Source organism: Physcomitrium patens, chromosome 6 (assembly GCF_059467195.1).
Source record: "Physcomitrium patens ecotype Gransden chromosome 6, ASM5946719v1, whole genome shotgun sequence".
NCBI lineage: Eukaryota > Viridiplantae > Streptophyta > Bryopsida > Funariales > Funariaceae > Physcomitrium > Physcomitrium patens.
The window spans coordinates 7,956,886-7,983,192 of NC_143415.1; the positions used below are offsets into that span (position 1 = coordinate 7,956,886).

Genomic DNA, 26,307 nt, shown 5'->3' on the forward strand with positions numbered 1-26,307 from the left:
TTACAAATCTTTGAAACGATTTTCTTATATTTTGCTAGTAAATTAGAAATATGTTCTTAAGTGTGTCTTCTAAATGTATCTTGTTGGATTTGGTAAAACATTTGTTAGTTCCAAAAACTTTGATAATTATTGTCTTTTTGTATTTTCTCACTTCTTATTCAAGGCTTGACATACTTTTAGTATTTGAGTTGATAAAACATTTATCCATTCTAAGGGGCAATGGTTTGTTTTTACATACATGTACCTTATTCTTTATTAAATATTTCGAACAGAAAATTCATTGCCCTTATTTTGATTATAGACCTGGTAACGTTTCAAGCACACATGTTATTTTGATCAATTTTTGGTTTACACATGTAAAATTGTAAATATTCATATATGTGTTTATTGGTATTTTTGAGTATTAAGTGTGTGACTGATGTGGAATCCTTTGAAAAATATTTTCCTTCTTAAATAATAAACTTTCCACTTATAAATTGAAACTACATATATATATATATATATATATATATATATATAATGATACTTTTACTTGGTATACTAACTACGTATCAAATTCCATCATCTTGCTTAGTAGCTAATTAGAAGTATATTCTTATAACCAAAAGAAATAATCTGTACAATTTAAAAAAAGAGCCCGATTTTCCTTATTTGGACATATATATATATATATATATATATATGGAAATTATTAAGAAAAACTCTGAATACAAACTTATTTGATATTTTAGTGTTCTACTTTGGCTAATCACATGCAGATTTAAACATTGACATTGTAAAGCATACTCATATTTATGTAGGACTTTTTTCAAATTAACAATGACATACCATTCTATCTAAATATGAAGTTTAATTTCAAATTTAACACTATTTTTTGATAATTTATTTACTAATTTGAAATATTTTCATTGGTATAAAGTTGTTTTTTATTACCTTTTTTTTTTTCTTTTTTTTTTTTTTTTGTGGCACTTCCAAACTTTTGCAATTTTTTTTATTTATCTTACTGTCCACATCCACTCTAAATTTTACAGAATCCACACACACACACACACACACATGAAAGAAAAGAAAAAGAAAAACCGTGTTAATAAATAAATATTTCAGTATTTTTCTTAATTTTATTTATTTATTTATGTATCTTTTTAAGTTAGCTTTTATGGTCGTTATTTTTCCTATAATGGACATGAGCACCATTGGTGGTGTCTTCTGTAATGACACTATTGGCCCACTCAACTGTTTGTTAAAACTTGTTGATTATCTCAAACAAACTAAATGTCACAATGTCCTTTTAAGGATTCAACAGAACCTCTCTTTCTCCCTTTCCATCTCTCCTTTATATTCCCTATTTATTTTCTTATTTATTTTGCTACACAAAATGGGTTTATAACTTACATGTACACACAATCTATTCACACAATGGTAAAGCCTTTTCAATCTCCAAAGGACCATGAATTTCCTTGGTGCTGTTCTTTTTGGCACAAGCAAGGACTTTATCATCATTAACTTGCCCCATAAATTGTTATCATAATAAATTCTTGTCTCATTCCAGTTATTCACAAAGATCTCATGTTGCTGAAAATGATAGTTCTCAAACTCCACTGTCTCTTTTGGCAACATTCCACTCACACTTCTAAATGTTCTTCGAACTTATAGATATGTGTTGATGCAAACCATGAAAATGTTGTAGTATAAATCACATGCCTCTACAAAGGTTGAACAAATCGTTTAAGTTACCTCAAATCTCTCCTTGCATACTTTGGTGTCATTAGAAGTCTTTGCAGAAAAAAACAGGCAACATTGATGTGAACATGAGTTTTAGAATTCTAAATCTTATACCTTAGAAAACAATTCTATGTGAATGAAAAAATAAAATAAAATAAAATAACATGTGGGTCCAGCTTGCAAAGCTCCAAAGGGGATGGGTAGGGAATGTGTCAACCCGTAGTTCATACCAAGGCTTGGAAATCATGACACTCCGTGCCCCACGCAATTGGAGCTTATTCCAGCAGTTTCTGAAGAGGAAAATGTTAAAATTTCAAGGATCTGTCCTCAGGACCTCTTTTTCACACAGAATGGGAATATGGGTGCATGAGGAAGTTTGTCCTGTCGGGGTGGAAATCACATTGTCTTGCTCTGCAAAACAGCAAAAAATTAAAAACGGAAGGATGTCTGTTGGAATTTGGGCCTTGAAATCCAATAACCACAGAAGAAGTAGAAGAATAAGAAGAAGCAGAAGAAGAAAAGAAGGCATTTGGGTTTTTCAATATGTTAAAATCCAGCAAACAGGTTCATCGCCTCATTTTGAGGAAGTTCAATCGCTAGGTAGCATTGAGCTACCGAAACTTGTTTGATTGGTTTTACCCCCTGAATATAATGTTTAAAACATAATCACAAGCACAGATGTATGCATATATATATATATATATATATAAGAAATAGTATGTTTGTTTTATGTTAATTGCATTATTCCTATTCTAAAACAGTTCACGCCATTAATAAGGAGCAAGCGTCAAACTGAGGTTGAATTGTGTTAAACTAGGAACTAATCGCATGAGTCTTGTGTTCCAAGTATATTTCATCTCATTCACCGTATCTCATAAAAAGGATGCATTTGTATATGTTAATATATATAGAAAACGATACAAGGTGGACAAGGTTTTAAATGACTGCACAAAGTTGCAATAGCGAGCTCAAGCCACACAAAGCAGACAGAAGCGCCGCGGTGGGTATGGATGCCGCTGCCGCAGAGCTCTCCGGCAACGCTGTCCTAGCAACCTGGTTCACAGTTGTAGCAAGATCCGCTGCCGAAATCTTCCCCTGGACATGCTGATTTGCTCACAATTACATGTGCTAGTTCGTACCAGAGATGTGGAATTAGCACAACGCCGTCAGAGAGTTTGTGGCGAGCAGAGAAGACGGTTGCGAATATTCGAGGCGTTCGCAAGTCGTCCCAGGGGTGAGGCAGACTGGATAACGACGAAGACGATGACGATGCCGGCTAGTGGCCACGGCGACGTTTGCCGCCTCGCCAATCAGGACGGCACCATGAAATCGCATTCCAAGCTTTCGGGGGCCAAGAAAATCCGATTCACGGTGTCTGAGACTGGCCAGCTTGTGGCGCAGATCGCTTCAGACTATTCCTGCACACTGATGGAAAAGGAAGCAGCGGGAAAAAAAGCCGCTGCCTCGGTGGGCTTGTGGCGATGAACTTACCGCGAGTTACGCAACCTCCAGATATCGAGACAGACTCTGCAGTTCTGGATTGAGATAGTGATTGGGCCTCGACTGGGCCTGCTCGGGCCAGTTCTGACGCCGGCTCGACGATACCGTTGTCGTGATTCCCCTCTTATTTAAGACGGGAATACGTGGTGATCAGAATCTCAAACAACGGACTCTGGCGGCCTGTCAGTTGGGGATGAGCGCCAACGAGGTCCTTACAATACAATGAGTAATTAGGACTCCATGCCGTTGAGATTCTGTCCCCGCTCATGCACAACCGCAGAGCACATTTGGTTCCATTGGTTGGGATAAACCAGATGGGTTGGGTCACACTGATCGGCAGCTAAAATGAGGTACAGGAAGCTTGGCAATGTCGATCCTAAGAACAATAACCCCCACCGTAAGGTTGTTGTTTCTATCCCCAATCCCATAATCAAAGTTCTCTGCCATCAATTCTGGCGTCTAGCTTGTTGCTTATCGGCCTCGACCCTGAACTCATGCACGTCGAAGAAAGCGTAAACAAAACCATAATAGCAACGAAAAAGCCCAACTACACTTGGCTGCGATGATATGTTTCGTCTAAGCGGTATCATCGAAAAAGCGACATTCTCGGCATCCTATCGAAAAACTGGATGCGAATCTTTTCTACTATCTGCTAAACTAACGATAATGAACCGTTGCGTTTCGGAAACCATCGATGGACACATACAGGGCCAACAAATGAGGTTTCCAACTGGTGCTTCGATTGAGCAATCAAGCAATAATCCGAATAAAAGGCAAATCCGACTGCACCGGTAAAAAAAGCTTTCTACACAGAAAATGTGATCACTTTCATGCATCGACCACATCGAAAATCGTAAGTCCCGTGCTAGTGCACTTATTCTGGTATAAACAAAGGCACAGCACACATTCTGTTTCGAAGCAAACACTATGATACTACTTAGGAGAATGAATAAAGCTTCGATTGCAAACACTATGATACTACTTAGGAGAATGAATAAAGCTTCGATTGCAAACCTGCACGACGATAAAAAAAACTCTTCAGCAAATATAGGTAAATATGGCAATTATAGACTCCACCCTTCACACCGCACAACATCACAAAACTAGTTTTAAATACGTTATTACTAACGCAGTGGTGCCATCCAGATAATATGCCAATGGAAAGTCAATCTTTTTGCATAGTCATTCCTTGTCCAAATCTCCTAGTTCTGTGTTTGTTTTCCAACGCAGCTTTGTTGTCATATTGCACTCTCTACAGTTGCACATATCGGTTCGCTTTTATTTTCGGTGTGCCAAACAAACTAAAGAACTTCCCATTCCGATTTCCACTCATGCCAACCAATTGCAATAACAAACACTACCAAAACCCCACTCTCCACCACCCGACATATCCACACACATGTAATCCCTGAAATGATCAATTTACGAAGCCATCTTGCACACTCACATATATTATCTCCCAAGTGTCGCCACACAGTGTAACTTGCTAGTCATTGATGTCCCACAATATGCTACACTCCCACTCGATGAGTCATTTTATGATCGACACTAAAACTCACATCACCAGAAGGTTGCGTTCGTGTTTGCAATCTATTTTTCCAAGCACGACATAGATTTGTAACAGCAAAGAGAGCTTTCTATTCAAAACCTGTTTGATGACACCTTTGATCAGTTGTTGCATTTATTTGTTAAACATTGGAAGCTATGACCTGTACGGGAGCACATGCGCCAACAAGACATCAACAAAACGCGGACCTACGACACAATTCTTTTTTGTGTGGAAAACTGTAAGCAAAAGTGATCCACATGGGAAATGTGGGTGTGGGCGGTTTCCAATGGAAACTGCACGGGGAACGGGTCGAAGCCGTTGCACTAGGGATCCTTCCATCCAAGTTGTCCAGGATTAGGTGTCGATGATTCTAAAGCTACAGAAGGAAAACACTGTGATGCATGACGGAGGAGCGAAAGATTTGATGAACGGTGTATGGAACCTTTGAGATCTGACGAGAGGATATTTGAGATGAAATGTGATGTCTTGGATTTGGACGTGCAATTGATCAAGTGCAGGCATTTGAGCAAGGCATCTTACAAGAACACAGTAAGTCAATCGTGATGAGATTGGCGAGAAACATATGAAGGATGCAGGCAGAAAAGGTGAACAATGGGTGGTGAATTTGTGGTGATGAACATGAATGTGGTAGGCATTCCAATTTAGTTTTAATGGTGACTTACACACTGTGGAGTAGTTGCAGCATAATGAACAAGGAGGAGGCAGTCCCAGAGCTGTGGGGAAAGTTGTGTTTCCATAGCGTGCCCCTGAGCAACGGCACGTTGGTGACAAGGCAGGATTACCTGGGACGGAGGTCTGGTTGAGAAAAGGCTTCGAGTCCCCATCGAACAGAGGCCAGGGCTGAAAAGGCCGTTCTTCACCGGGAATAAAAAGGACAAGAAGGGAAAACTAGAGGTGGGTGTCAGCAGTGGGGTTCGAACCCACGCCCCCTTACGAAGACCAGAACTTGAGTCTGGCGCCTTAGACCACTCGGCCATGCTGACTTGAAACCCCTGCTTGATGTTCCATCTCAAACCAGCTAAATTATATATAGCAAATTAAACGGTCCTTCGGAGTGGACATTATGTAAGCGTTGTATTGGCAATCAGCATTCCCCAACAAATACTGTGTATGAAGGTGACTGATATTAGAACCTTGAATGGCGCAGTTCTTGAAGGAAAACTATTCCACTAAGTCAGGAAGTCCACTCCCATCCCTAAAGAGATAGTTATCACAGGCTTTCAAAATGATTTGGCATCACGATGTTAGAATACTTACAATCTAAGTTTTTCCATGTTGGGCTGGGCACAGTTTTACTCAACAGAATTAAGACACGTGCTCATTCTCGGTTTGTGGAACTTAGGGAAATGGATCAAATATAGCCCAAGTGGTTCAAGATGCCCTTGTAACTTCTAAGTTTGATGTAATAGTCCAAAAACAACAAGGATGTTTTAATTTGTTGAAAGAAAACAAACTATCACTTTTATTCATTTTTTTTTTTTTTTTTTTTTTTTTTTGTTTGAGATTTAAGAATCCAAGACCTATATATATATATATATATATATATTTATATATTTCTTTTATTCATAGTTGGTTGATTTGTTGTAAAGTTTTTTTTGTTGTGTGTATGTGTGTATTTTTTCGGTAGATTGTCTAAAATATGATACAAGTTGTACCTTGTATAAAGATTATTATTAGTTAAAAAATAAAAAATATTCTTAGTAATGATTATCAATATCATAGACTTTAAAGCAACATCATATCTAATTAAGGGTTCTAATTTGTATCAAGGTGTTAGAAGAAAATTTTCAAAAAATTAAAGATTAATATTAAATCATTTTTGGCTTTTGCATCTTTAAATTAGTATATAAACAAAACATTTGAATCAATTAATAGAATAATATTTTCAATGTACCATCAACTATTATTAAGGAAATTGCACAATTCTTATGCCATTAAATATATATATATATATATATATATATATTTAAAGAGAATTTCTAGATAGATACCTCCCATTCTAATGCATGGACACATCTCTTTGCCATCAAAGACTAAAATTGCTATGGTCATTTAAAAGAAACAAGAGAGGCTTGAATTAAGATTGGAATATAAGAAAGGTGTTGATAGATTAACAATAGTCTAAGTATTTCTTTTATATATGTATATATTATCTACCAAGTAGATTATCCACAAATTCCTTAAGAACTATGAGGCTTGTGGCCTAAGTGTAAAATTATAAGTTTCTTCTAATGTAACTTTTTAAAAGTTAAAAAATAAAATAAAACAAGTTTTAGTAGCTACATGGTATATTTTAAAAAACCAAAATAATCTTGTTTGCATCTAAATAACTTCATCATGCTTATTATAAAAGATATTATCTATCTAATATGTTTCTACCTACTTCTACATATTTTATTTATCCATACAATAAAAATATGTCTTACATTATTCTCCATCATTTCTCTTCCACTCTTATTGCCATTTTCTTTATAAAAGACAAGTTCCAAATAAAGTAGTTAAGTTACATCATAAGTTGATAAAATATAATAAAATTTGAATAGTATTAACAATAAATTTAAAACTATGTTATGTAAAAATTTGAGTGATTTATTTCTTGATTCATTAATAATTTCTTATATTAAGATAAGAAGATTATTATATTATTTTATTAATATTGAGGCCTTCATAATTATCTTTAAATAATATATTTAACATGATAAAAATTATTCTATCTCCTTTTGTTATTATTGCCAAACATCATAAGCATATTTTAAGATTATGGTTTTATACATGCTATACTTTATTATCAATTTTTTGGTTATATTTCTTTATTTTTTTAATATTTTTTTATAAATAATAAAGATTGACATAATAGAAGTGATTTTTAAGTTTTTTTATAAATATTAACTTTTAAATAAAATAAGTTATATGTATCTTATGTTTATTGCAAAAAAATTCTGAAAAATTGATCTTAAATTTTTTTCTATGTTACACCATCTTGCTATTATTGATTGATTATTGATTTGAATACATTTTAATAAAAAAAAATCATAGCCAATTTTTATATATTTGCATGATATTTGGATAAATTTTATATGAAATTATTAATGTTATATGTATACTATTGTACAATATATATATATATATATATATAAATTATTTTAGCATTGCCTTAAATCTAGATTGTTTTTTCCTTTAAACTTTTGATTTCCATTTTTTATTGAAGAAATACAACTTTGAAGTCACAACACATAGTATCAGCAAGGTTGCATATAAAAAAAATATAAAATAAGATGACTCTCACTTCCAACATCCATTACTTATTGGTGGTAGTTGTTTCTTTTAATGATAACTTCCATCCTTTGAATTTTATATCCATCTAAAAATATACCAAGTATATCTTTTAGCATCTTATTAATTAAAAAGATAAGCCTTTAGCATATCTTTTTATGCTCCTAGGATCCTTTGCAAACTTATCTACATTAAAGATAGCTTATAGCATATACTTTATATTCTTATATAGTCTTTAAATATTATAAGAAAATTATTTTAATAAAAAAATTATCTTCTAATATCTTGAATCTTCAAGAATTCATTAAAATATATTGACATATATTCATCTCCATTATTTATACATAATACTTTAATCTTGCATTCATATTGCTTCTCCACAAGGGTCTTAAATTCCTTAAACCTTAAGAAATATTTATTCTTATTTTAAGGATGTAAATCCACATCTTCTCTAAGAAATCATCAATAAATTTTACAAAATTCATTGTTCTTCTAATTAATGGCATCCTCATTGATCCACAAACATCAGAATGTTCAATCTCCAACAACTTGGTTATACATGTTGTAACTCTACATGAAAATGAAGATCTTTATTATGTGCCTTATATATGATCTTCACAAGCAAAATAAGAGCATCAATAGATGTTGTGGAAGATTCAAGCTACATAATCTTTATCATTATTAGACAAATTTATTTTTGAACATATAATTTTTTTAACAACCAAATACATCATTTTGTAATTATATAATTTCTTTAGACACTGTTCAAAAATATGCTTAGGTTCTCTACAATTTAAGTACAATCATTTTTTAACATGGATAAGTCTTTTTTGCTTAAAAAGATGTTTAAAACGTACTTTGTCAAGTAATATGTATTCCACTTGTAAATATATGTGTTAAAATATATGTGTTACCTTTGCTTGTGAGTTTTAAAGTTTGAAGTTTTACAGTTTTTTTATGTATTTTTGTTGTAAGGAATATATCTTATTTTTATTGTTAATGTTCATATTTTATATCTTCTAATTCTATTTTGACATCTTGTTATTTTTATAGTTTTGCTCTCACTTGATGTTAAAAGTATATATAGTCTTGGAGGTTGTTAGACCTCTTAGAATAATATTTTGAAACACTAGTCTTGTATTTTTTTGCTGAGTTACATCATTGGTGCATTTACCTTGTATTTTTTTGTGCTCAAGTTCTTAAGAGACTTCTTACAGTGATAAATGGTGTTTTGTGAGATTAGAAGTATTTTGTAAAATTAGATGTGATTGAAAAGAAAAGCATATGGATGAGATTAAGATAGAGTATAAGATTTATGAAAAATCTTTTGAATGAAGTTGAAAGTGATTGAAGAATAAAATCACTAATTTGTTCACAAAGAAGGCATTCTAGGTTTATAAGGCTTCAATACCTTTATCTTGATTTTTAGAATTCTATCACTTCTTTTCTTGATTTTTTTTTATACACCTATTCTTAAGACATGGATTTAAGTAAAGATAAAGACTAAGAAGTAATTGAGAAGTTTAGAAGTAACAACTTTACCATTAAAAGAAAAAAATGGATCTTTTGTTGGCTTCATTGGACTTTTAGGAAGTTGTAGATGAAAGTGAGGAGTTTCCAAGAAATAATACTAATGTCGAGATGAAGAAAGAATACAAACGTCATAAAAAAAAGACTTTTGAATTTATTGCAATTAATCTTCATGATGCCAATACTTCACATATAATTGCTTGTAATGGAGTAGCAAAAGTATGGAATATTCTTTATTATATCTATAAGAATAAAAACCTTGCTAACATTCTATAGACAAAGAAGAAGATCTTAACAATAAAAATTGAAGAAAGAGATGACTTTATAGCTCATGTCAATAAGATAAAAGTACTTACAAATCAATTAGTTGTTATTGACAAGTCTATTGAGGGTTATGACATTATGATGGCATTGTTTAAAAGCCTTCCGGAGTCCTACAACTATCTCATTGTGGCATTGGATTCTATCAAGATCAAGGAATTTACATTTGATTATGTCATATCAACACTTGGTCATTTCATGACCAAGAAGAAAGAAAAAGAATTTTAAAGTAAAGATTTGGTTCTCTTTCAAAATAATACAAAAGTAGCTATTTTTATTAATTTGATAATAGAAGAAGTAATATAAAAAATTACTATATTTATAAAAAATCATACTACTTTATAAAAAACTACTAAAAAGCTAAGAAAGGAAATAGAAAAAATGTAAACAATGCTTGAGATAATTATAGTAGAGATGATTATGATTTTATGGTAAGTAAAGGAGTTTCTATGGTTTTCACGTCTAAGTTGATTATAGATTTGGATGTTACTAAGCACAGGATATTATGCAAGTATTCATTTGATACTTATAAAGCAATTCTAGCTACAAAAAATTTGATTAAGAAATAATATCATGATGAAAGTCATTAAAATTAAATCTATTATGGTGGAGATTGATATAAAAGATCAAATTAAGAAAATTAGATTGAAAGAAGTCTTATAAATACCAAAGATGAAAAAAAATCTTTTTTTGGTGAAAAAACTTATATCACATGATTATAAGGTTTAATTTCGACTAAATAGGTCTTTTGTAAAGATATTGAATAGACAAGATATTGCCAAAGGCTTTAATAATGGCAAGCTATACTTCATCATTTCTAAAAAGATCAATAGAATTGAAGTGAATGCATTTGCAAAATTTCTAAAAACTCAAGATAGGTTTAGAATTTGGCAGAAATTACATGGTCATTTGAATCCCAAAAGTAAAAAAGAACTTCAATCCATAGTATGTAGCTAGGATCTTAGTCAATTTATTCACAATACCATGGAACTTGCTTCTAAAGATCGTATATAAGGCACATAATAAAGATCTCCATTTTCATGTAGAGTTACAACATGTATAACCAAGTTGTTGGAGATTGAACATTCTGATGTTTGTGGATCAATGAGGATGCCATTAATTAGAAGAACAATGAATTTTGTAAAATTTATTGATGATTTCTTAGAGAAGATGTGGATTTACATCCTTAAAATAAGAATAAATATTTCTTAAGGTTTAAGGAATTTAAGACCCTTGTGGAGAAGCAATATGAATGCAAGATTAAAGTATTATGTATAAATAATGGAGATGAATATATGTCAATATATTTTAATGAATTCTTGAAGATTCAAGATATTAGAAGATAATTTTTTTATTAAAATAATTTTCTTATAATATTTAAAGACTATATAAGAATATAAAGTATATGCTATAAGCTATCTTTAATGTAGATAAGTTTGCAAAGGATCCTAGGAGCATAAAAAGATATGCTAAAGGCTTATCTTTTTAATTAATAAGATGCTAAAAGATATACTTGGTATATTTTTAGATGGATATAAAATTCAAAGGATGGAAGTTATCATTAAAAGAAACAACTACCACCAATAAGTAATGGATGTTGGAAGTGAGAGTCATCTTATTTTATATTTTTTTTATATGCAACCTTGCTGATACTATGTGTTGTGACTTCAAAGTTGTATTTCTTCAATAAAAAATGGAAATCAAAAGTTTAAAGGAAAAAACAATCTAGATTTAAGGCAATGCTAAAATAATTTATATATATATATATATATATTGTACAATAGTATACATATAACATTAATAATTTCATATAAAATTTATCCAAATATCATGCAAATATATAAAAATTGGCTATGATTTTTTTTTATTAAAATGTATTCAAATCAATAATCAATCAATAATAGCAAGATGGTGTAACATAGAAAAAAATTTAAGATCAATTTTTCAGAATTTTTTTGCAATAAACATAAGATACATATAACTTATTTTATTTAAAAGTTAATATTTATAAAAAAACTTAAAAATCACTTCTATTATGTCAATCTTTATTATTTATAAAAAAATATTAAAAAAATAAAGAAATATAACCAAAAAATTGATAATAAAGTATAGCATGTATAAAACCATAATCTTAAAATATGCTTATGATGTTTGGCAATAATAACAAAAGGAGATAGAATAATTTTTATCATGTTAAATATATTATTTAAAGATAATTATGAAGGCCTCAATATTAATAAAATAATATAATAATCTTCTTATCTTAATATAAGAAATTATTAATGAATCAAGAAATAAATCACTCAAATTTTTACATAACATAGTTTTAAATTTATTGTTAATACTATTCAAATTTTATTATATTTTATCAACTTATGATGTAACTTAACTACTTTATTTGGAACTTGTCTTTTATAAAGAAAATGGCAATAAGAGTGGAAGAGAAATGATGGAGAATAATGTAAGACATATTTTTATTGTATGGATAAATAAAATATGTAGAAGTAGGTAGAAACATATTAGATAGATAATATCTTTTATAATAAGCATGATGAAGTTATTTAGATGCAAACAAGATTATTTTGGTTTTTTAAAATATACCATGTAGCTACTAAAACTTGTTTTATTTTATTTTTTAACTTTTAAAAAGTTACATTAGAAGAAACTTATAATTTTACACTTAGGCCACAAGCCTCATAGTTCTTAAGGAATTTGTGGATAATCTACTTGGTAGATAATATATACATATATAAAAGAAATACTTAGACTATTGTTAATCTATCAACACCTTTCTTATATTCCAATCTTAATTCAAGCCTCTCTTGTTTCTTTTAAATGACCATAGCAATTTTAGTCTTTGATGGCAAAGAGATGTGTCCATGCATTAGAATGGGAGGTATCTATCTAGAAATTCTCTTTAAATATATATATATATATATATATATATATTTAATGGCATAAGAATTGTGCAATTTCCTTAATAATAGTTGATGGTACATTGAAAATATTATTCTATTAATTGATTCAAATGTTTTGTTTATATACTAATTTAAAGATGCAAAAGCCAAAAATGATTTAATATTAATCTTTAATTTTTTGAAAATTTTCTTCTAACACCTTGATACAAATTAGAACCCTTAATTAGATATGATGTTGCTTTAAAGTCTATGATATTGATAATCATTACTAAGAATATTTTTTATTTTTTAACTAATAATAATCTTTATACAAGGTACAACTTGTATCATATTTTAGACAATCTACCGAAAAAATACACACATACACACAACAAAAAAAACTTTACAACAAATCAACCAACTATGAATAAAAGAAATATATAAATATATATATATATATATATATATAGGTCTTGGATTCTTAAATCTCAAACAAAAAAAAAAAAAAAAAAAAAAAAAAATGAATAAAAGTGATAGTTTGTTTTCTTTCAACAAATTAAAACATCCTTGTTGTTTTTGGACTATTACATCAAACTTAGAAGTTACAAGGGCATCTTGAACCACTTGGGCTATATTTGATCCATTTCCCTAAGTTCCACAAACCGAGAATGAGCACGTGTCTTAATTCTGTTGAGTAAAACTGTGCCCAGCCCAACATGGAAAAACTTAGATTGTAAGTATTCTAACATCGTGATGCCAAATCATTTTGAAAGCCTGTGATAACTATCTCTTTAGGGATGGGAGTGGACTTCCTGACTTAGTGGAATAGTTTTCCTTCAAGAACTGCGCCATTCAAGGTTCTAATATCAGTCACCTTCATACACAGTATTTGTTGGGGAATGCTGATTGCCAATACAACGCTTACATAATGTCCACTCCGAAGGACCGTTTAATTTGCTATATATAATTTAGCTGGTTTGAGATGGAACATCAAGCAGGGGTTTCAAGTCAGCATGGCCGAGTGGTCTAAGGCGCCAGACTCAAGTTCTGGTCTTCGTAAGGGGGCGTGGGTTCGAACCCCACTGCTGACACCCACCTCTAGTTTTCCCTTCTTGTCCTTTTTATTCCCGGTGAAGAACGGCCTTTTCAGCCCTGGCCTCTGTTCGATGGGGACTCGAAGCCTTTTCTCAACCAGACCTCCGTCCCAGGTAATCCTGCCTTGTCACCAACGTGCCGTTGCTCAGGGGCACGCTATGGAAACACAACTTTCCCCACAGCTCTGGGACTGCCTCCTCCTTGTTCATTATGCTGCAACTACTCCACAGTGTGTAAGTCACCATTAAAACTAAATTGGAATGCCTACCACATTCATGTTCATCACCACAAATTCACCACCCATTGTTCACCTTTTCTGCCTGCATCCTTCATATGTTTCTCGCCAATCTCATCACGATTGACTTACTGTGTTCTTGTAAGATGCCTTGCTCAAATGCCTGCACTTGATCAATTGCACGTCCAAATCCAAGACATCACATTTCATCTCAAATATCCTCTCGTCAGATCTCAAAGGTTCCATACACCGTTCATCAAATCTTTCGCTCCTCCGTCATGCATCACAGTGTTTTCCTTCTGTAGCTTTAGAATCATCGACACCTAATCCTGGACAACTTGGATGGAAGGATCCCTAGTGCAACGGCTTCGACCCGTTCCCCGTGCAGTTTCCATTGGAAACCGCCCACACCCACATTTCCCATGTGGATCACTTTTGCTTACAGTTTTCCACACAAAAAAGAATTGTGTCGTAGGTCCGCGTTTTGTTGATGTCTTGTTGGCGCATGTGCTCCCGTACAGGTCATAGCTTCCAATGTTTAACAAATAAATGCAACAACTGATCAAAGGTGTCATCAAACAGGTTTTGAATAGAAAGCTCTCTTTGCTGTTACAAATCTATGTCGTGCTTGGAAAAATAGATTGCAAACACGAACGCAACCTTCTGGTGATGTGAGTTTTAGTGTCGATCATAAAATGACTCATCGAGTGGGAGTGTAGCATATTGTGGGACATCAATGACTAGCAAGTTACACTGTGTGGCGACACTTGGGAGATAATATATGTGAGTGTGCAAGATGGCTTCGTAAATTGATCATTTCAGGGATTACATGTGTGTGGATATGTCGGGTGGTGGAGAGTGGGGTTTTGGTAGTGTTTGTTATTGCAATTGGTTGGCATGAGTGGAAATCGGAATGGGAAGTTCTTTAGTTTGTTTGGCACACCGAAAATAAAAGCGAACCGATATGTGCAACTGTAGAGAGTGCAATATGACAACAAAGCTGCGTTGGAAAACAAACACAGAACTAGGAGATTTGGACAAGGAATGACTATGCAAAAAGATTGACTTTCCATTGGCATATTATCTGGATGGCACCACTGCGTTAGTAATAACGTATTTAAAACTAGTTTTGTGATGTTGTGCGGTGTGAAGGGTGGAGTCTATAATTGCCATATTTACCTATATTTGCTGAAGAGTTTTTTTTATCGTCGTGCAGGTTTGCAATCGAAGCTTTATTCATTCTCCTAAGTAGTATCATAGTGTTTGCAATCGAAGCTTTATTCATTCTCCTAAGTAGTATCATAGTGTTTGCTTCGAAACAGAATGTGTGCTGTGCCTTTGTTTATACCAGAATAAGTGCACTAGCACGGGACTTACGATTTTCGATGTGGTCGATGCATGAAAGTGATCACATTTTCTGTGTAGAAAGCTTTTTTTACCGGTGCAGTCGGATTTGCCTTTTATTCGGATTATTGCTTGATTGCTCAATCGAAGCACCAGTTGGAAACCTCATTTGTTGGCCCTGTATGTGTCCATCGATGGTTTCCGAAACGCAACGGTTCATTATCGTTAGTTTAGCAGATAGTAGAAAAGATTCGCATCCAGTTTTTCGATAGGATGCCGAGAATGTCGCTTTTTCGATGATACCGCTTAGACGAAACATATCATCGCAGCCAAGTGTAGTTGGGCTTTTTCGTTGCTATTATGGTTTTGTTTACGCTTTCTTCGACGTGCATGAGTTCAGGGTCGAGGCCGATAAGCAACAAGCTAGACGCCAGAATTGATGGCAGAGAACTTTGATTATGGGATTGGGGATAGAAACAACAACCTTACGGTGGGGGTTATTGTTCTTAGGATCGACATTGCCAAGCTTCCTGTACCTCATTTTAGCTGCCGATCAGTGTGACCCAACCCATCTGGTTTATCCCAACCAATGGAACCAAATGTGCTCTGCGGTTGTGCATGAGCGGGGACAGAATCTCAACGGCATGGAGTCCTAATTACTCATTGTATTGTAAGGACCTCGTTGGCGCTCATCCCCAACTGACAGGCCGCCAGAGTCCGTTGTTTGAGATTCTGATCACCACGTATTCCCGTCTTAAATAAGAGGGGAATCACGACAACGGTATCGTCGAGCCGGCGTCAGAACTGGCCCGAGCAGGCCCAGTCGAGGCCCAATCACTATCTCAATCCAGAACTGCAGAGTCTGTCTCGATATCTGGAGGTTGCGTAACTCGCGGTAAGTTCATCGCCACAAGCCCACCGAGGCAGCGGCTTTTTTTCCCGCTGCTTCCTTTTCCATCAGTGTGCAGGAATAGTCTGAAGCGATCTGCGCCACAAGCTGGCCAGTCTCAGACACCGTGAATCGGATTTTCTTGGCCCCCGAAAGCTTGGAATGCGATTTCATGGTGCCGTCCTGATTGGCGAGGCGGCAAACGTCGCCGTGGCCACTAGCCGGCATCGTCATCGTCTTCGTCGTTATCCAGTCTGCCTCACCCCTGGGACGACTTGCGAACGCCTCGAATATTCGCAACCGTCTTCTCTGCTCGCCACAAACTCTCTGACGGCGTTGTGCTAATTCCACATCTCTGGTACGAACTAGCACATGTAATTGTGAGCAAATCAGCATGTCCAGGGGAAGATTTCGGCAGCGGATCTTGCTACAACTGTGAACCAGGTTGCTAGGACAGCGTTGCCGGAGAGCTCTGCGGCAGCGGCATCCATACCCACCGCGGCGCTTCTGTCTGCTTTGTGTGGCTTGAGCTCGCTATTGCAACTTTGTGCAGTCATTTAAAACCTTGTCCACCTTGTATCGTTTTCTATATATATTAACATATACAAATGCATCCTTTTTATGAGATACGGTGAATGAGATGAAATATACTTGGAACACAAGACTCATGCGATTAGTTCCTAGTTTAACACAATTCAACCTCAGTTTGACGCTTGCTCCTTATTAATGGCGTGAACTGTTTTAGAATAGGAATAATGCAATTAACATAAAACAAACATACTATTTCTTATATATATATATATATATATATGCATACATCTGTGCTTGTGATTATGTTTTAAACATTATATTCAGGGGGTAAAACCAATCAAACAAGTTTCGGTAGCTCAATGCTACCTAGCGATTGAACTTCCTCAAAATGAGGCGATGAACCTGTTTGCTGGATTTTAACATATTGAAAAACCCAAATGCCTTCTTTTCTTCTTCTGCTTCTTCTTATTCTTCTACTTCTTCTGTGGTTATTGGATTTCAAGGCCCAAATTCCAACAGACATCCTTCCGTTTTTAATTTTTTGCTGTTTTGCAGAGCAAGACAATGTGATTTCCACCCCGACAGGACAAACTTCCTCATGCACCCATATTCCCATTCTGTGTGAAAAAGAGGTCCTGAGGACAGATCCTTGAAATTTTAACATTTTCCTCTTCAGAAACTGCTGGAATAAGCTCCAATTGCGTGGGGCACGGAGTGTCATGATTTCCAAGCCTTGGTATGAACTACGGGTTGACACATTCCCTACCCATCCCCTTTGGAGCTTTGCAAGCTGGACCCACATGTTATTTTATTTTATTTTATTTTTTCATTCACATAGAATTGTTTTCTAAGGTATAAGATTTAGAATTCTAAAACTCATGTTCACATCAATGTTGCCTGTTTTTTTCTGCAAAGACTTCTAATGACACCAAAGTATGCAAGGAGAGATTTGAGGTAACTTAAACGATTTGTTCAACCTTTGTAGAGGCATGTGATTTATACTACAACATTTTCATGGTTTGCATCAACACATATCTATAAGTTCGAAGAACATTTAGAAGTGTGAGTGGAATGTTGCCAAAAGAGACAGTGGAGTTTGAGAACTATCATTTTCAGCAACATGAGATCTTTGTGAATAACTGGAATGAGACAAGAATTTATTATGATAACAATTTATGGGGCAAGTTAATGATGATAAAGTCCTTGCTTGTGCCAAAAAGAACAGCACCAAGGAAATTCATGGTCCTTTGGAGATTGAAAAGGCTTTACCATTGTGTGAATAGATTGTGTGTACATGTAAGTTATAAACCCATTTTGTGTAGCAAAATAAATAAGAAAATAAATAGGGAATATAAAGGAGAGATGGAAAGGGAGAAAGAGAGGTTCTGTTGAATCCTTAAAAGGACATTGTGACATTTAGTTTGTTTGGCACACCGAAAATAAAAGCGAACCGATATGTGCAACTGTAGAGAGTGCAATGTGACAACAAAGCTGCGTTGGAAAACAAACACAGAACTAGGAGATTTGGACAAGGAATGACTATGCAAAAAGATTGACTTTCCATTTGCATGTTAGAGAGTGGCGTTTACAAAGGTTATATTTTGATTGTGAGGGTCTTTGTTCAAGAGATTTTACTTCCAGACCAAGTTTATGGTGATCTTTTTTTTTACCTTTGTATATCTTAGATAACAGTAATTGCCCTCATTTTGCGTTTTGATGTCTGGTTTTCAATTTGAATAAATCATCAATTTAAATATTCGTTTATAACATGAATGGGTAGCAACGGTAGAAAATTTAGTTTTGACACTTTTCACTTTTTTGTCATTGTTTTTTTGGAACGTGGACTATTTTGATACAACTTTGCAATCGGAGGAGCATCTTCGAGAAAGTATAGATGATGGTATCGTGTTCCTCGATATCTTGGTGGCAAATATTAGTGAGATGTCAACTTTATTGTTCACATTTTTTTTTTATTGAATTTGATGCTTTGGAGGAGTTCGGAGCACTTGAACTGTAACATATAGCACTGGCAACAGGAGGGAGGTGAGTCTGCTGTCGGTCTCTACTGCTACCACTGGTCACCTTATCAACTCGTACTTGGGTCAATTCGTCACCAGACTTTCATCTATTCTTGCACAGGACTGGCGACGTAGCTCTCGGTTTGAATTCATTTTGTATCTAATGATATTTTTGTAATCCTTCTCAATTTTTTTTCGGTAACAGTAGTTCATCTGATTACTCTATCAAAAATACATAACTGAACAAGTGGCTATCTATGATCCGGAGGTAGTTAGAAAGTTCAATACAATATCGAATAGATAGTTTAATAGTGAAAGAATTGTTTAAGTATGAGGTCCATAAAGATTAACCGACAATATTTTCCAAAATTGATTTTGGTCTGTCCAACAAGAATATTCTTCCTAAGCACAGCATAAAAGCTTCCTGACAATGAGTACTCTTCCTAACAACCCCTAATGTTCTTTCTCCCAAGTAACATGTGCAACATCTACAGTTTGAGAATGGACCAATTGGAAGTCGTTACGATTAATAACTTATATACAAAATTGTCCTGGCAGAACATTAGGTGACTTATAACCCACTTTGAAACGCTACACAAGTGTTCTCAACCAGAACATGCATGGAAGTGAACCCTGTTAGAGGTCAGCTTCTGTATTAACACACAATTGTAAACAGACACCGGCATACTCCTTACAACTTACAAGTGCACCAAGTTCTAAACTGGAGTAGACAAACTATAGTGGTAACACAGGTTGATGTTTCAACCAGACCCACTATGCAGTCAATTTTGGCCCAGATTCTTTTATTGGATACCCATCGAAAGGTCTATCCTTGCAGGATGGGCTCATGGAAAAGTCAGGACTCGATGGCAATAGAAAGGTACCTATGCTGCTCAGATGCAGTTAAATAGCATCTGTGCAAAAATTACCGTAAAACATATCCCATTTAGTTTGTGAGAAGTCGTTTCAGGGTTAGTCCAGATACCACCACTTGACCAGACATTCAGATAGTTTTTTCCTGAACGCTGTAACACCTTGAAAGTGGGCAATAAGCTGGAACTTATTCCAAAAAAAACCTATGTGCGGGCAGGCGACGAATGGAAGCAACACGGGCAGTAGATGCCAGAACACATACATCCATGACAAGTCTCTTCTCTAAAACCTTGCTACGAGCTAAGTCTTGATATTTTCCTCAGATCTTGTCCAAAATTTTATGTACTCGCCATCTTGGCTGTGCAATATTCGCAAGAACCCAATAACTCCCATCTCGAATATCTCCCGTGAACTCTTTGACTAGAAGATTTTCCCTTGCACAGGTTCTGGCAGACTAAAATGACAGCTCTTGATATAGAAAGTTGAATTCACATACTAGACAACTCATCTCCGTATTTGTTGGTATCGAAACCGATTTGCAATGCTTGGCTTCGCAGGACCATGACCATGACCTTGACCCACCTTGGCCCGTTGGGGTCCCCCTTTTGGAAGTTCTGTCAGTTCCATAACTTGCACCACACGCTGTCTTTTAGCTGAAACACCCCAACACCAGTACTAGACGTAAGAGATAGGTACATCCAAACTCCGAGACAAGTATATGGAAGGCAAAATTAATGAGAGAATCGTTACCACTGCTTCATACCAAAGACTCCTGCCAGCGATATGATAAGGGAAAATGTTATATCATAACCAGAAAACTGACGGACAGAACATACCATTATTCTCTTGCTCATATCTTTCATGCATTCGTCTCTTGGCAACCTCAAGTCTAGCTGACACACTGACGTTTTCCTCCGGTTCTTGAGAGTTCTACAGCACCAAGGCAGGAATGGATAGCTAGATCAATATTCGGCCGACAGAAATCCGTCAGTGAAACATTTATTAGTCTCCACAAGTCATCAAAATTTGACATTATTGAACTAATCCTACAAATATTTCAAAAACAAAGTTGGAGGATAAGGTAACACCAACAATTTACCTTCTGTACGGGTTTAGGCTTGTTGTCTTTCGGAACTGGAGGCTTTGTTTCGAATTTCCTTACAGTACCATTACCGACGGCTTTAGGGGGCCCAGACCTATCCACCGGTCGTCCAGGGCCAGAATTACCTCGGCTAATACCATGTGCTGATCTATCGATACCATTAGGCGTGTCAAAAGCTTTCCGTCCATTGGACTGGATAGACCTGCCATCACCATTTCGAATCTCATGATGACTGTTTGATGTGTTAATACGGCCCTTATTCTTCGGAGCCTGGGATTCGGGGCTAGCTGTAGGACCCCTACTTTGTTGTTGCCTCTTGCTCAAAGGAGCCACTATATCATCACATGCTCCATTAGAAGACGGTGGACTAGGACCTGAACCCGCAGCTGTGCAGATAAAACCACGCATCAGACAAAACAGTAAAAAAATCTAGCCAATTGATATGAGATGGTAGGCGTATCTGTTATCGCATCGAAAGTGTCTTTTAAGAATATCTTCAATGAAGCAATACAGCGTCAGGCGAGAGTGAAGACATACATAAATCATCCAAAAAGTCGTCAAAAAAGTGGGACATTTCGATGGAGTTTGCTCGTGTGGAAGCTAAGAGAGCACCCGGATCCAGAGGAGGAGATGGTAGGCCCTCCTCTCCATTGTCTACTCCTGCTGAATCTGCACAAAGAAGGGAAACGTGTAACAAGAGTGAGTAATGAAGCAGTCCAATGCTGATAAGCATGCGATTAAGGTATAAGTTGCACACAGAATAAGAGTTATTTAGAGAAAACTACAACTGAATGCTATGAGTCACGACAAACTGATTGATGATTTGGTCTACTTCAAACACTAAACTTCATGTTACCTGCTGCGGCCGCAGCAGCAACATCTCCTGCACTCTTCACCCACTCATCAACAAGATCCTTCCAGCTTCTGCAAAAATGCAAGCAAAATGAAGGTTGTAAGCCCATATGTGTTGATTTAGGCTACTATCAACCCAAAAATACTTCAATTCGGTGAAAGAAACACACCACGGTTGCCAAATTCCAGTCGTCAGAACCCGCAATGGAAAATTGAAACATTCTCACGCGTCGGAGACTCTCAAGACATATCATTTGAACTTTACCTGACTAAATCCTTGGCAAGTGACCGAACCCGCTTGGATGGATGCTTACGCAACGCATTCACTTCCTTGCCAATTTCAGTTTGCTGCAGAAATAAGCATTTCCCAGCTGGTTAAACACAGGGAAATAGGAACAGCACTGTGGAAGTAATTTTGAGCTAAGGAATGTGTAAGTTCATAGTTAGGGCACAGCAGCAAAATACATACGCAAGGTCCGCCTTACCTTGAGTGCCTCCACAGATATGTGCATGTCCTCTAATGTGCGCAATGCTGTCAAGATAGCACTCTCGTCCTGCAAAATATTACACATTTCATTAGAAACATGCTCGTGTACGCAAGAAGACTCATAAGTGAATTCATTCATGTGTAGCAAAGCCCAAACATTATATGCTTCTGGCCAAAAGAAATCGGTATCCTCAATGCATACTCAATTAAATGTAACCTTTTGAAGCTAGCAGAAAAAGAATTTCAACCAGCCTAGACAGATATCAGAACAGGAGCCTCTTGATCGTTAAAACACAGCAAGAGTGAGCGACAAACTACAAAATTGAGTACCTGCGATGAATCCGCAAGGATATCCTTTACCCTTAAAACCTCCAGCGTCTGCCGGGCCTCCTCCTCCATAGCATCATTCAAAGCCTCAGCTTCATCGTACTCTTCCGTTGAATTTACCAGCCTATCCTCGTCATCGCTAAGTTCGGTTCTAACATGATCATAATCGTAATCGGGAGGGTCTACACCTTTGTCATCGTGAGCCTCCTCGACATCATGGCAAGCGACGACTGGCAAGCATCCATTAGATTTAGAAAGCAAAGCGGGGTGCGCGAAGAGCTTCTCTACAAAACCATCCCGTCGAATTCGAAGTTCATGAGGATAGTCTGTGGCAGCTATGTCCAACACATTATCAATCACTGTCCATATGTCTGCTCCTGCTCCATTTAGAAACTTACGCCATCTCGTATCCATGTTGTTTTAACAATCTACCTCTACCCTAACTACAGGTGACCGAAGGACGCAAGGGGCCACAGCCAACACCTCAACTCTTCCCCACACTTCTTTCACCATTCTGTTTCAATTCGTAAAGCAGCGTTGAATGTCCCCATCACCATTCCAAATTAGAGAGCAACTCTGATCAATAACCAAATCTGACCACCTCGTCAAGGCACGGGCAACTCAGATGCCAACCCAGCAGCAGTTGAAAGGGTACTCCGGCTTGCTCACCCTAAAATAAAGGATTCTGTCAAATTCCGTAAAACAATGTTCAGTGTCTTCTTCAGACTTAAATCACTAACAACGCAAAGAAAACAGACTTTACTCCCATTTCGTCTTCGAGTAACAATTAAAGTCATGGCTTCGACAGCCCTTACCTGAACAGTTGACGACCATCCAATCAACCAAGATTGTTTATTCACCAGTGAATTAAGAACCTTACGATTTCGAATGATCTTACAAATATTCACGACTATGCCTGCCTCATGCCACATTACAGCGTGTAAGCTACAGCAGACACCTGCGCGAAGAAGAGTTTAACTCTACAAAGACACATCGATCAAAAATGATCCCCACCCCCCGAATAGTACCCCCTGCAAATGTGACACTGATAATTGGATCTCCCACCCCCACACCGCAGATGCCCGGACCATGCCCGAACTACTTGGAAGTAATAAAAGGCCCCAATTCGCAATTCATTAAAGATGGTCCGTACCATCCACACAAACAGAAAATGGGTCAAAATAGACACCAATGGGCTTGAGTCATCTATCTGCAACGAATCAATCGGTTAAAGTGCGATTTGGGTCCGAACCAAGTACAGCTGCAACATGCTCTGTCACCCCGTAATTAAAACATGGTTGGTGTTCATCGAATGTAAAATGTGCCAATCCACTATCTAGAACTGTACATTCCTTCAACATGATCCGCAAAAACTTTGCTGAAGTGCCAAACCTCAAAAAGCACTCGCATATAACACGGAGCTCACTAAAGCAGTGGCAAAACAAAGACATGGCAGTCACCACAGAATCCTTAGCCTTCAATTAGGGTCTCAGCAGACAGCAGGTGTGGGAAATCCTCTAACCCTAATAGAATGTCGATGAAACTCTAGCCCTAAGACGAATCTAAGATAGCACGGCCCTTAAACGCGCTAGCAAAGAACAAAGTTCGAACCCTAATATGATCATCCCTCTCCACGTGTAAGCAATCAATGGAAGATGTACAAAGATTGTCTTCGCAATTGAGAAGGTAGTCTGCTACCAACCTGCCCTAGATATGAAACACACGATGCCGACGCTTGAACTCTTCTAGCTTCGCTCATTCGGCAGCTTCAACCACGATACAATTCGTGCTCTAACGCGTCGCTTGAAGTTGATAAGTCAAATGCGACATGACCATACCATCTGAGAATCCAACCACACGGTCATGCGCCAGGAAACATAGGAAGAGAACAAACTCACACATTCTCCTCGATTCCACACGACCTTTGCAACCATGCCTGCAATCATAAACATCCAGCTAACGCCACTACCTTACGGTGCTAATCTCCAACCCCGCCTACAAAATTCACAACGCCGCGCAAGTCGCAGATGTCGAAATTAAGCCACTAACGACAAAGACACTCTACACAAGAAGAACAGAGAAATCGAACTCGTTTATCGACATGGAACATCGCTGCGCACAATCAAAGGTATTCCACACACAGGCTGCTGTAGCACACGCTCTTCGCCGTTCACAGAGATCATGCTAGCAGCACAAACAGCAGCCAAAGAGTAGAACTCCACCCCGCGTCGTACCCTAAGGCGAAAACGACGCCACGGCTCCGCCAACCACACTTCCGAGCCCGGAACTCCACGCCTTGAGGTACGAGGCAGACTTCTACGCCCCCTGCCCACCGCCAACAACACAATCCAGCATCACAGGCTCCCAAAGCGGCACCACCGCGCCGACTTTCTCCCAACACAACCAAGAGCTACACAAGGTCACGCAAACAACCACAGCTTCCTCCACAGGTCACCAATTGAGCCGAAGCCTGGACCGATCCTCGCCTTGCTGTGTGCCCTCTGCGCTACGGCATCGATTGCTCACGCGCTTCAGCATCCACTCATCGAATCTGCGTGAGCAATTGCAGAGGTCTCATCTCGCGTCCGTGTCTCTCTCTCTCTCTCTCACCTCACGCAAGCCAGGATAGCATACCCATCCATGCCCATGGGTCATGCCATGCCGATGCCCCCTCTGCTCATGGCCATGCCCCGCATGACTGTTGCGTGGGACCGGGTCGGCCACTGCGAGCACGGGTCGGGTTGACTGCGCCCGCGATGTTGACCTGGCAGGCCACCTCTACAGCGGGACGCAGATTCGGAACTTGAACGGTCTTGAACCCCCCCCCCCTTCCCCTTCCCTTGTCTTCCCTTCACAGGAGGATGCCACCATTAACATGCTCTCTATCTTTTCTCTCTTCCCCTTTCCTTTTCCTTCCCTTCCCTTCCCTTGTTCTTGACCACATACTAGGACCCCAAACCCTCACCACTACTACACCCACACCACCCATGTGATGCAAGTGGCCATTTCTCTCCCATCCTCCTGTTCCTCTTCCTGTTCCTCTTTCTTTCTTCCTTTCCTTTCTCTCTTTTCCTTCTCTCTCATCTTTATCTTCCCCTACGTCTTCTTCTTTTTCTTTGTACTGTTGGGTTCTTAGCCCATTTGGTTTTAACCTCTTGCTCTGCTGGTAGAAAGTTGGTTTCCACTTTTTTCTGTCAAGGTTGGCATGCAAGCCAGATGATGCCTCTTGAAAGTAGATTTTTGATGGCATAGAACACATGTTTAACTAGGGCTTGCCACCAGCCCCTAGAAATCAAACACATCATTCTAGGGAGATTTTGCATCTTCCCCATGTCCAAAAAAAGAAAAACAAAATATCAGTCACAAAAAGAAAGTGGAGTAATATGAAAATTGTGCTGAAATGCCTCACCTGCTTCCAAAAAGAAAAAGCTAAGCAGAACCTTTCACAAATGTTGAAAACACACAAAAACACAATCACAAAAAAAAAAGTCTTGCAAAAAATGTTCTCTAAAAACTCATGATTCATACATACTTTTATGATTATGTATGTTTATATATATATATATATATAGTATCACACTCCCACATATCAGTGTTGTTTCATACACAATTACATGACTTTGACCAAACTCGTTCAGCACTTTATTCCATAAAGATATATATATATACACACACACACACACACACACATGTACTGATTTGAAACATTACAATTATATTTCAAGGAAACAAAAACAATAT

At 36.8% G+C, this 26,307-nt stretch overlaps 1 protein-coding gene, 2 long non-coding RNA genes and 2 other non-coding genes across 9 annotated transcripts; 2 read left to right on the forward strand and 3 right to left on the reverse strand.

Annotated features, from left to right (window-relative positions):
- Positions 1-1,423: 1,423 nt before the first annotated feature.
- LOC141045494 (uncharacterized) lies at positions 1,424-5,119 on the reverse strand. Of its 2 annotated transcripts, none has more exons than XR_012217659.2 (2): positions 4,670-5,119; positions 1,424-4,236 (listed from the first exon to the last, which is right to left on the reverse strand). It is a non-coding gene; the product is annotated as an uncharacterized LOC141045494 (long non-coding RNA). The 2 variants fall into 2 exon arrangements; XR_012217658.2 differs by having other exon boundaries at positions 1,424-4,300.
- A 572-nt stretch (positions 5,120-5,691) lies between these two features.
- Positions 5,692-5,775, reverse strand: TRNAL-CAA (transfer RNA leucine (anticodon CAA)). The gene has a single exon. It is a non-coding gene; the product is annotated as a tRNA-Leu (tRNA).
- An 8,045-nt stretch (positions 5,776-13,820) lies between these two features.
- TRNAL-CAA (transfer RNA leucine (anticodon CAA)) lies at positions 13,821-13,904 on the forward strand. The gene has a single exon. It is a non-coding gene; the product is annotated as a tRNA-Leu (tRNA).
- A 572-nt stretch (positions 13,905-14,476) lies between these two features.
- Positions 14,477-18,172, forward strand: LOC141045495 (uncharacterized). 2 transcript variants are annotated; one of them, XR_012217660.2, is made up of 2 exons: positions 14,477-14,926; positions 15,296-18,172. It is a non-coding gene; the product is annotated as an uncharacterized LOC141045495 (long non-coding RNA). The 2 variants fall into 2 exon arrangements; XR_012217661.2 differs by having other exon boundaries at positions 15,360-18,172.
- A 1,247-nt stretch (positions 18,173-19,419) lies between these two features.
- LOC112283735 (putative mediator of RNA polymerase II transcription subunit 26b) lies at positions 19,420-25,195 on the reverse strand. Of its 3 annotated transcripts, XM_090251112.1 has the most exons (11): positions 24,801-25,195; positions 24,269-24,407; positions 23,382-23,482; positions 22,570-23,251; positions 22,238-22,306; positions 22,018-22,100; positions 21,757-21,824; positions 21,438-21,569; positions 20,898-21,286; positions 20,635-20,728; positions 19,420-20,451 (listed from the first exon to the last, which is right to left on the reverse strand). In XM_090251112.1, exons 4-11 carry the CDS (start codon positions 22,978-22,980, stop codon positions 20,303-20,305), a joined length of 1,395 nt encoding a protein of 464 aa, XP_090107238.1. In that variant the 5' UTR covers positions 22,981-23,251; positions 23,382-23,482; positions 24,269-24,407; positions 24,801-25,195; the 3' UTR covers positions 19,420-20,302. The 3 variants fall into 3 exon arrangements, with proteins under 3 accessions (XP_090107238.1, XP_090107237.1, XP_024378569.1); XM_090251111.1 differs by lacking the exon at positions 23,382-23,482; XM_024522801.3 differs by lacking the exons at positions 23,382-23,482; positions 24,269-24,407 and having other exon boundaries at positions 24,801-25,190.
- Between the last annotated feature and the right edge of the window lie 1,112 nt (positions 25,196-26,307).